This window comes from Camelus ferus, chromosome 18 (assembly GCF_009834535.1).
Source record: "Camelus ferus isolate YT-003-E chromosome 18, BCGSAC_Cfer_1.0, whole genome shotgun sequence".
NCBI classification, from domain to species: Eukaryota; Metazoa; Chordata; class Mammalia; order Artiodactyla; family Camelidae; genus Camelus; species Camelus ferus.
The window spans coordinates 30445838-30457542 of record NC_045713.1 but is presented as its reverse complement, the minus strand read 5'-3'; the positions used below and the strand labels follow the sequence as shown (position 1 = coordinate 30457542).

Below are 11705 nucleotides of genomic sequence, written 5' to 3'. Positions count from 1 at the left end.
TCATTCGGCAGCTCTTTGGCTCTGGATAGGGGACTGTTTCATGCTTATTGTTTTCAGCTTTGGGGCTTTGGCCAACATTCCAAGCTAACAGGAATAGCCCTAAACCACATCCTGTTCTACTGACTTTAGGAAGGTTTCCAAAGTGGGTTTAACCATCTTAGTTATCTGTTGAGGTGTTTATCTCATGTCTCAATAAAGACACCTTTTAAATCTCTGACTCTTGGGCCGTTTTGTTTTCCTAGTGCATAAATCCCATGGAAAGTGATTAACCACGTAATAGTCAGCTGTTTGTTATTCTGAAGGTGGCAGATTAAAACAAATCTGATTAAGAGAGCTGGCTTCTTTGGCATCATTGTTTTATTTATAGCTGCAGCTGACATTTATTGAGGACTTTGTATGTGCCAGGCAGTGTGTTAAGTGTATTATCATATGTAATCCTCATTATACAATAAGGAGGCCCTACTGACCATAGAAATAGGTCCTATTATTTTATTAATGAGGAAAGAGTGGCGCAGAAAGGTTAAGTAATTTTCTCAGGGTCACACAGCAAGTGATGCAATTAGGACTTGAATCCAGTTTTCGCTGACTCCAAACCCCATACTCTCTGCCATACTTTCTGCCATGCACCAAGTACAGTGTTTGGCTTTTCCAATATCACCAGTTTGAACTGCCCCGGTCCACTTGCATGGGGATTTTGTCAATAGTAAATACTACAGTGCTATACGATACACAGTTGATTGATTCTACTGAGGCAGGAAGCCCCATAAAAATACCGGTAGGACCCCCAGGCAGGGACACTACTCTCCTTCCAGCACCGTCTGGTTCCCTGGCCCAGAAGCTCTATCTCACTTTCTGCCTCTGAAACGGCTAACTTACCCCTAAAATTATATTGGTTCCCTGAGCTCACTTCTGATTGGTTATTTCCTTCACTACTGACTGGTTATTATTCTCATTTCTGATTGGTCCACTTCCCTAACTTCTAATTGGTCCGTTTGTAGTACTTCATTTGCATGGAGCTCACTCCTGATTGGTTATTTCTCTCACTCCTGACTGGTCTATTTCTACAAAGCTTGTTCCTGGTTGGTCAACTTCTGTTATACTTTATTTGCATATGATGTTGCAAAGTGTAAAACTGGCAGCCTATAAAGGCCTGTGTAAACCTACAGATGGGGTCCAGAGCTTGGAGTGTTAACTCATCTGGGCCTGCTGGGGTAATAAACCTGAGTTCTCCAAGGCTTTGAGTGCTGCTTGGTCTCTCGCCTGGGTCCAGGTTGCTGTCACAACTGAGCTGTAACACCAAGCTGTAACACATTTTTCCGCAACAGTACGGGTATAGAACCAGAACCTCAGATGCAGAGGAACTGCATCTACATGTAGAAGGGCAGACTACAAGTTATTCTTAAATTTTTGACTGAGCCAAATGGTGGCGCCCTATCTGTTCAAAGGTTGACTGTATGTCCATCTGCTAAAATTGAAAAAGGGTGAAATAAATTAAGGAGTCTATTTTTGTCATAAAATAATAATTTTGGAGATAAGGAGTCCTGGCTTTGGATGGTGGCTCCATGATACTCTTAGGGTCCCAGGCTTCTCCAATTCTGTTTTATTTCTCAGCCATCTTTAACACGTGCTTGTCACCTTATGGTCACAAGTCAGCTGATGGACCTCTGGCGCTGAGTTCCGGTTCCAGGCAGGCAGGAAGAGAAGGGTAAGGGCTACACACTGTTAGCAAAGTCTGACCACCAGCTGCCTTGAAGGAGATTTTACAGACCACAGAACAACTCGTTTTTTCCCCATTTTTTTTTTTATTGCTGTAAGATATATGTAACATAAAATTTGCCATTTTAGGTGTACAATTTAGTGGCATTAATTCCCTCCACAAGGTTAGGTAACCATCACCACTATCTCTTTCTACAACTTCTCGTTCCATGAAACGGCACCTTAACCATTAAGCAGTAACTCTCCATTCTTCTCTCAGCCTCTGGTAACCTTTAATCTACTTTCTGTCTCTACGAATTTGCCTATTCTAGGTACTTCTTATCGTTGGAGTGATATGATATTTGTCCTGCTCAGTTTAAATGGAACTTCCTCTATAAGGCTTTTTCGAGGACCCCCAGTGATATAAATTGTCTCCGACCTGCATTTCCCCTAGCAGAGTGCCTACAGCCCTCCTTGATGTTTTAGGTAGCGGTCCTTGGAAGCAGAGCCTGAGGCAGGGATTCAAATGCATGTGACTTCCAGAAGGAATGATCTTTAGGAGAAACCTGTAAGGGAGTATGGGACGTATGGGAACCAGCACCAGGAAGAGCAGTGAGTCTCCACCGGTGACTTCCCAGAAGAGCGGCATTAGCTTCACCAGGGAACTTGCCAGAAGTGAAAAATTCCATGAACCACCCTAGAAACTCTGGGAATGGAACCTGTAAGCTGTTGTTTAACCAGCTTTTAAGTGGTGTTGATGCACACTCTAATTTGAGAACCACAGGAGAAGGAGACAAAGTCAAATATGGATGTGGTCCCAGGTAAAATCTAGTCTTGGTCTGACCCATGGAGGACTCCAGAGCAGAAAGCTCCGCCTCTGGCAAGAAGGCAGCCCTTTGCACGCCTATATCAGCCACTCATTGACTGTAGGCTGTCCCCGGGGGGTGGGCGGGTTCCTCGGGTGAGGCAGTTCCTATCACTGAGAGCAATTCCCCCAAAAAGGGGCAATCAAGAGCTGGCAGAGGGGGTGGAGAGGTCCAGGCTGGGGCTGCAAATGCACCAACCAGCAAAGGGGGTCTGGGCATCTATGGGTGCTAGCAGCATCTACTGCCGCTGTTCTTATTTGTTCAATGATCTCTGTCCTCTCTGTTAGACTGAGTGTTGCCGAAGATCGGCCCCCGTCCCTGACGAGCCAAATTGAAATTCAGAGACTGGGTCTTAGAGCATAGAAGGAAAGAGACAGCTTTATTACTTTGTCAGGCAAAGGGGACTCACAGCAGGCTGGTGCCTTCAGGACTGTGAACCCACCTTGGGGGTGGGGCAGGGTGATTACAGAGCCAGAGCTCAAACAATATAACATTGATAACCATCAACAGTCATTTTCTCATTGTAAAACTTAGAGTGGCGTCATGGTGCCTCCAGGAGACCAATTCTGTAGAGGCTAGCGGTTGTTGCTTTTTCGATCTCTTTGTCTCGTAAGCACTCAAGGCATGGTCTTCTTGGTAATTCAGGCTATTTTGTAAGGTTAGAGTCCTATGACCTTCTCCCTGGAGAACAACTCAGGAACCAAGTGCGATTATTGTTTTCAATTACTGGAATAAAGCAGAAATGGTAAAATTCATAGCTTTATTTTAACAATGGGTCTGGACCTGTGAAGTAGCAACTGGTCATTCAGGTTAGCTGACCATGTCAAGAGCAAGCATAAGAATAAGCAATCAATGAAAATGAATATATGTCTGTTCATGTATGACTGAAGCGTTGTGCTGGACACCAGAAATTGACACAACATTGTAAACTGACTGTACTTCAATTAAAAAAAAAAAAAAAAGAAGAAGCGATCTGTTAGCCTAAGTGTGGCCATTTTGATACAGGAAAATAGATGTGGGGTGTGAGGAGGGCCGAGTCCCAGGTCTCGGTTGAGCCCCCGGGATGTGCCCCGCCAAGTGTGGGTCCTTGGCTTTGCACAGGAAAGAATTCAAGTGCGAGCCACCGTTGAGAAAGGTAGATGTATTTAGAGAGATACATACTGCATACAATGTCAGGCAAGAGAGAGGCAAGGAAGGAGGTGTGGGAAGTGGGTGCTCAGGTTAAAGTAAAAGTAGGTACACACTCCATACACAGAGTGCGGGCCGTCTGCAAAGGGGAGAGAGCGCAAAGGGCCACTGGGCGTGGTGGTGTCAGTTTTTATGGTCTCAGTAGCTTCACATGCCTGCAGGTGGGATCAATCCAACTGCCCTGGGGAAGGGGCTGGGGTCCCCAGGAATTGGTCCACCGCCCAGTCTTTGGGCTTTTGCGGTCAGCCTTGGGACTGCCATGGCGGCTGTGGGTATGTTATTCATCACGCTGTTACAATGAGCACATAATGAAGCTCAAGTTCTCCTAGAATTCAAACCTCTTAATCCTCAAGGCCCACTAGGAGGTGAATCTTCCATCATTTTGGTGTTAAATTGCTCTCATTCCTTGAGTGGCTGTGCCCTGCTCCCCCCTTCCCTCCTGTCTCAATGTTATTAATTCTCCTTCAAAAGTTCCAGGTGATCAAGAACAAAATCTTTCTTGCTTATTATTGACTGAACAGTGCCTATCACAGTGTGTGAAATCTAATAATTATTTATTAAGTTAATTGATTAGTTAAATGCTAATTGAGTGCCTACTGTATCCTGGGCACTGATCCAGGGTCTTGTAATTTATTTTTTCCCTATTTTTTTCTATTGAAAGTATAGTTGATTTACAATGTTTTATTAGTTTTTGGTGTACAGCGTAGTGATTCAGTTATATATATATATGTATATATATATACATTCTTTTTTCATATTTGTTTTCATTACAGTTTACTATAAGCAACTGAGTATAGTTCCCTGTGCTACACAGTAGGACCTTGTTGTTTATCTGTTCTGTGCATTGTAGTTTGTATCTGCTAATCCCAAACTCCCCACTTAACCCTTCCTTTCCCCTTCTCCAGCGGGCAACCATAAGTTTATTTTCTATGTTTGTGAGTCTCTTTCTGTTCCGTAAACATGTTCGTTTGTGTCATTTTTTTAGATTCCACATATAAGTGATATCATATGACATTTGTCTTTCTCTGATTGATGTGACTTAGATGTGAATTCTTTTGCTCCAGTTGGGGAGGTGACAATAAACACACAAATACATACATGTACACATTTACATACGTGTGGATGTACACAGGATGATGTTGGATATTGATCAATGCTATGGAGAAACACAGAGCAGAAGGAGAGGACAGAGAGAAATACGAGGTGCTATTTTAGACAGAGCAGTTAAAAATGAATTCTCTGAGAAGGCGACATTTGAGCTGAGATATGAATGAAGTGAGGGATTGAACCATGAGAAAGAACATCTGGTGGCAGCAACTTGTATGTAAATTCAAGATTATTTCAAAATGAATGTTTTCTTATACGAATGACATCTCAGGAGAGAGCATTCCAGGCACAGGGAATAGACGGATGAATCACAGGAAACACCTGGTATTTCTATACTGATAAAGCAGGAGGTGGCTGGGAGAGATGGACAGGTGGCATGCTGTTTACTGTTTTCATTTATTTATTAATTGACTTTAAACATTTATCAAAGTATACATGCACAAGTTTTTTTTTAAATATCAAGTAAGATCAAAGGGGCTGTGATACAAATCAGCTCCTGGTCCCACTCCAGCCCCTGCCCACAAAGGTTACCACAATTAGCCGTTCCTCTCTTAGTTTACCTTAATTCACTCCAAATAGAGGGTTTTTTTAAAAAAATTTATTTATTTTATTTTTTTCTAAGCCAGCATTTAATTTTTTTTTTCTGTTTATTTTTGGTGTGTGTATGGAGTGGTAATTAGGTTTATTTATTTTTAGAGGAAGTACTGGGGATTGAACCCAGGACCTCACGCATGGTAAGCATGCACTCTACCGCTTGAGCTATGCCCTACCCCCCCCCACCCCAGATAGAGTTGTTGAACAGTAATGGTTCCTCTACTGGTTATCTTTGTAACTTTCAATAACATACTCCAACCTCCAGTTCTTCCATCAGCTATAGACAGTGCATCTTGGCTGTTCTCTTTGTAATTTCAGGATTGCCCTTCCCTGCTTCAAACACCCAGCTCCTTTCACTGCTATAGACAATAGGAAATAAACTTGCAAGTACCTGGGTACAATATAGAGCATGGGGGGTTTCAGTGACTGAAAGAAAGTCAGTAAGGTTAGTTTTAGTAATAACGTGAGGATATGTTTTATAACCATACTTCACTTTCAATGCTTTTTCTATAGGTTGAATCTAAAAGTGGAAACCTAATAACTAGACTGTGTGAAAACATCAAGGGGAAATTACAGGATGGCAGACAGTATACCCTTGGTCTACGTCTGCTTGGTTTTCACCATCTCCTTAACTTACACTCGTATCGGTGACTTTTCTCTGATGTTCCTTGGAGGAAGGGCACAGAAAAAGGGAAGCTGTTTTGGTACCACTGGCACCCAGCCCACTTCTACCTCTAGCAGAGGCTCCCGTATCTTCAGAACCCTTACATCCTGCCATGTTGCCTTCTCATTCATGACTGTGTTTTACCACTGAGCCCGTCAGCATCATCAGGGTGGTTCCAAAAGTGAATCACGTGGGCTTTTCATAGCAGTCTTTTGAGATGTCCTGAGAATTACTCCTATTCTGAGAACTCTCCTCCTTTCCCCAGCTCACAAGGGCTGGTCCCAATAGCCATGTCTACACTACACCACCCTGTCTCCATGACCACAGCTGGCTGGGCCAGGAAGTGGCACATGGCACAATTAGTTTGTCTCTCCTGGAAACTTTGAATTGAGACTAAAACTGCCCAGTTGAGTCTGAGTGGATCCTTTGGATAGAGGAGACATAAAAACTCAAAATCTAGCTTCCATCTTGAGGATCAAAGAATAAAGAAGGCAAAACAATCTTTTCCAACTCAAACATGGAAAGATGCAGAGATGAAAAGTGGAATGAATGCCAAGACTCCTGCTGGCTTTTATTTCTTGGTTTTAGCTCTTTGCTGAGGCCTGATAGTGTCTTTGCTTGAAAGTTCCTTGAAATAGCACCATATCCTTATACCAAATCCCCCAGTTTCTTAAGCTAGCTCCAGAGAGTGTCTGCTATGTACAGCCAGAATGTACCGACAAATATCCCCAACTATGTAATGGGCTCCTGTAGGGGTAGGAACTATATCTTGGTATTCTCCAAACTGCTAAGCAGAATGCCTTGTCCATCGTAGGCACTCACGAAGCATGTATTGAATTGAAACAGCTAATGGTACTCCTTCCTAAATGGCACAACCACTTTTGCGGGTATTGACCCTTCCTGAGATAAGAGTTGATTTATGAGCTGATGAACAGAAAAAAATCACGGATACATCGTCAGCTGCTCTACCAGGAAGAGTCCAATGGATGAGAAAAAAAGAAGCTTTAGTAAGGGAATCAAACATCAGTTTGAAGCTGTCTGACTGCCTCCCAGTCTCCTGCGACATTAGAACGATCAGAGAAGGTCATTAGCAAACACAGAGAAAGAGCCTGGCTCCGTCATTATAAGGAAAGAGTGCTTTGAATCTCTTGGGTCCCTGATTGAGCTAGTGAAAGAGCCCTCTAGTGGTGAAAATCGGAAGTTACATCTAGGCTTAGACGCTGATTTTACACACCCATGTACACACACCTACACATTCGATTGAATGAAAGGATGAGGTCACCCCCTAGTAAGTGGGGAGGCATCATCGGGATAACTGATGGCCTCCCTGCTTCTGCACGCCCACTCTAGTCAGGTGTTCTGACTCGCTTTAAATGCAGGTTCAGGACTTCCCATACTCAGCTTTGCCCCTGGGCAGGAGTTGCAAAGGATAATCCTGCCTCACCAAGCCAGAGGCTCAGTATAAAGCTCCATTCTTGTATGTTGGTCCTTTCTCTCCTTCAGAAAAATTGTCCACATCCTGACCCATGACTGTCACCTTCATCTGCCTGAGCTTGTGACCCATCCCCCCAACTCTGCACCGTCTACCTAGATACCAGATCCTTTCTGCTGGACCTTCTGTGAGCCAAATCTTGTCTATCTGGGCCTACATTACAGAGCCAAGGAGGTAGAGATGGGACTACTCTTGTTTTGCTGTGGGTCTGGTTGGAGTAATTGGAGCACACTCTCCCAAAGCCCACTGACCTTCCCATCACACGATGCTGCTTTGGGAAAAGCCCTTTCTCATTCCTATCAGAGGAAGGGAAGAAACAAATGAGTCCTGGAATAGTTGCTTTGATCAGTATTCATTGTTTCATATTATTCAAGTTTCTAAGAGAGGAGAAAGAAAATTTCACTAATTTAATAACCCTTCTCAGGAAAGACCAGCTTTACCTCTATGTTATATATGGCTTTTTCCTTTAAAAAAAAAAAATCAGGGTAGGACACTTTATTGAGAAGCAAGTTTTCTTTTCAGGAAAGAAAAAACAGTAAGTAACTTATAGAAGGCCTTGCACACCTTCCCCCATTATCTCTTATTATTCTTCTGGGGCATGGCTAACTGTGGTCCTGGCCCCAAGTTTATCTGTTCTATTTTGGTTATGTGGCCAATTTTCAGTATTTCTACTTCCTGCCCACAAATCAGTGTTTGTGATCCAAGACACATGCATATGCAAGTAAGTGCATGTAGGGGCACAAACCTACACTATACCTATACTTAGGCATGTACACCCACAAATGCACACAGCTATGCATTTGCAGCAGATGCAGCCTATGACACCACAAGCATGTACAGTCATATACTTACATACCTATTTTACTTCTACAACAAATTCCCAGGCTTTCAGAACTCATAACTAAGTTGAACACAGTGCAGATAAACATTCACGCACAATCACACCATGACTATATATTCAAACCTACACATGGATGGGCAGGTATATCTAAGACCAAGAGCCAAGACTTCAAGTGAACTTAAGACCAAAAAAACAAACAAAAAGTGGCAAAGTCACTGAGAAGTTGTGAGTTGCATTTGAGACCTCTTCAGTGCACGACTGCTACTCTGTCATCTGGATAGAAGCTCTCAAACAGATAGCCAGAGATGGCACCAGGGGACTCTGTGAATCTGTAATTACCTCCCATTATATTTTTGTCCAGTTAAATAACATTCAAACATGACAGTTGGTATGGACACATTTCAGGGACTGCAGAAACAGTTCAAGCAGCCTCAATTCCAAACACCAGATCTCTGGATATCTGTCCCATCATGCCATAGGAAAAAAAAAATAATGAGGGCATCCTGTGGACTGTCCTTAGTCTACCTGGTGTGTGCTCAAATATATGCCAGAATACATAGTAATAAAATGCTAGTTAAATACTGATTCTTTGCAACATTGACTATTTCTAAGGTAGAGTCTCACTAGCTTTCAGGAATGCAATAACATTTGCACTTCAGACTAACAACGAAAGCAGACCTAACTTCACCTGCCTCCTGGTCTAACTTAGACAAAGATGTTAACAAATGAACATCCCAGGGACCTTTGGAGAGAATCTGACATTTTCAGTGACTCTCCCACTTTGAATCCATCACCACCACCCTCCTCCAAATGTAGGATTGTTAAAATATGTGTGTATTCAGAGACCAATATCTCACACCTCCTGGCCCCAAATCCTACATATATATATATATATACATATACATATATATATATACACACACAGACACATACACATATACATACAATAGAGCCTACATACTTCTAGCTCCTTCTGTCTTTTAGGAATACATGATCATATGTATATGAACAGTTCCGGGTCTGAACTGAGCACGTTGTCTCCGGTATAAACCAGAGCTCCAGAGAAAGGAGGGTAGACATATTGGTTTGTTTTCTGGGGAACCAAATTGAGACAGACTATACACAGATGTGCCTGTGGCAACACTTTTTGCCTGCCCAAGTGAGCCATAGAACCGAGACCCAGAGTCGCCGGGCTCTTTAAGAAGACTCGGTCTTCCCCAATGGGCTCCAGCGGCGCCCGCAGCAAAAGGCAAACTTGCCTGGCTCATTGGTGGGGGGGAAATGCCGCGTTGGGTGGGAGCTGAGAGAGCGCCAGAGTGCGCTGCGGACTCCTTTCCCCTTCCCCTTTCCTTAACCCTTCCGGGAGCGGGAGCGGAGGAACAGGGTCGTGCTGCAGCGCTAAGGAGCCGGGACACTGACTGCCCTGGGCTCCCGAAACTTTGCGGAGCGTGGGCTTGACTAGGCAGAGCCTAGCGGGCTGGCTGGCCTGGGAAGGGAAGGGGGAAGGGCGAGGGGGAAGACCGACCCTTCAGCACCCCAGGTCTCTAGCCCGGGCCCCAGAAAGGCAAGGCGGGGGTGCAGCAGAAGCAGAGGAGCTGTCCCTTCGGCACCACGGACGTAAAGCCTGGGCATTAGGAAGGCGGAGGCGGGGCAACAGGCGGGGAGCTGTCCCTTCAGCACCGCGGACCTTTGCCCTCCGATGAAACCTCCCGGCCCCCGCCCCAGGACCGTCTTTTCTCCAGTTTGAGCGGGGGTGTCGGGAGCAGGCGGAGAGCTTTCCTGGGAGGCTGGGGAAGCAATGAACACTCTTCTCAGCGACTCGCCTCCCAGCAGTGCTATTTTTTGCCATCCGCCCTCACCCCCAGCACACGCGCTCGCACACACACGCACGTACGCACACACACACACACATAGACCTCTCTGGATTTCTTTGCCTTGAGTCTCCCGGGGCTGTGAGGAACCAGGCGCATCTCAAACCGAGCTAGCAGCTCCAGGCTTCAGAGCCATGCCCTGCACGGACCCTCATCCTTACCAAGCTCCCGAGGAATGAAAGGAACCCAGGGACCCTCAGAAGGCGGCAGTTATGTGGACCAACCCCCTGGAGCCTGTACCCTTCGGAGGGCCATAGGCGACCCAGGAAACTGGAGAGAGCTCCAGACAGGAAACCCCAGCTTTCCCAAAGTCCCTGTGGATGCTGACAAAAGAAGACTTGAATTTTTGGAAGAGCTTGTTCTAGGTTACCCAGCTGCAAAGTGATTTTTCCCCTCTGGCATTGAACCTCCCTCTCCAATCCCCAGCTGTCCAGAGTACCATGAAGAATTATGAGGATGTGTGACAGAGGAATCCAGATGTTGATCACCACTGTGGGAGCCTTCGCAGCTTTTAGTTTAATGACCATTGCAGTGGGCACGGACTACTGGTTATATTCCAGAGGTGTGTGCAGGACTAAATCTACAAGTGATAATGAAACCAGCAGGAAGAATGAAGAAGTAATGACCCATTCGGGGCTGTGGAGGACCTGCTGCCTAGAAGGTATTTACAAATTCTTCTCAATGGCTCCAAATAATCCAGTGTCTAATATTTTGCTGTTCCAGTGGGTGGTTGGGGAGATGAAGGCAGTGGTGGGGAAAGGGGGATATTTCAAATTATTGCCTAGAATGTGCAGATGTTCAGACTGTTTCAAGCAAGACTAATGCTGTGTAGGATGAAGGGGTTGGGTTTTGCTGATTGTTTTTGGTATAAGCTTCATGAGATGAGATTTTGTGGCACTCCAGGCAGCTTCTGCAGTTGAGAAAAGTGTTCAAATCTAAAATCCCTAAGCATATTTGAACTGCTTTGATCTCTGGCTTGAGATGGGGTCTTTGGCTCTGCTTAAATTACATTTCAGTGGGGGAGGGGTTTAGGAAGAGGAAGAGAGGGAGGGCATAAGGGAGGGGGAGAGAGAGAGGGAGAGATTGATTCTGACATAGCCTGGCATACTCTGATCTATTTCCTAATTTTTCAACGTAGTCTTACCAGTTTTTTCTGAGTTTGGTCTAACTAGATATTTTCATGAACTTCCATTGCCAACCAGTTCCAGACTAACATATGTGAACCTCTGCACATACACACATTCTAAGAAAACTTATTAATACATGTTTCATTATTTGGGATCAAAATGAAACTGAAGTCTTGGTATTTGGTGACTTCCTTCCTAAAGCACCAGCAAACCCAACAGATATATTTCAATGATATTTGCATAAGACTGATTCTCCAAGA

At 44.5% G+C, this 11705-nt stretch overlaps 1 protein-coding gene across 1 annotated transcript in view; it reads left to right on the top strand.

Moving 5' to 3' along the window:
• The first annotated feature begins 10117 nt into the window (after positions 1–10117).
• CACNG3 (calcium voltage-gated channel auxiliary subunit gamma 3) overlaps positions 10118–11705 on the top strand; it is a 75848-nt gene continuing 74260 nt past the window's right edge. Inside the window, exon 1 of the mRNA XM_006193110.2 lies at positions 10118–10979. Coding sequence (XP_006193172.1) covers positions 10769–10979 — 211 coding nt within the window. The 5' untranslated portion in view covers positions 10118–10768. The remainder of the gene's footprint in view (positions 10980–11705) is intronic.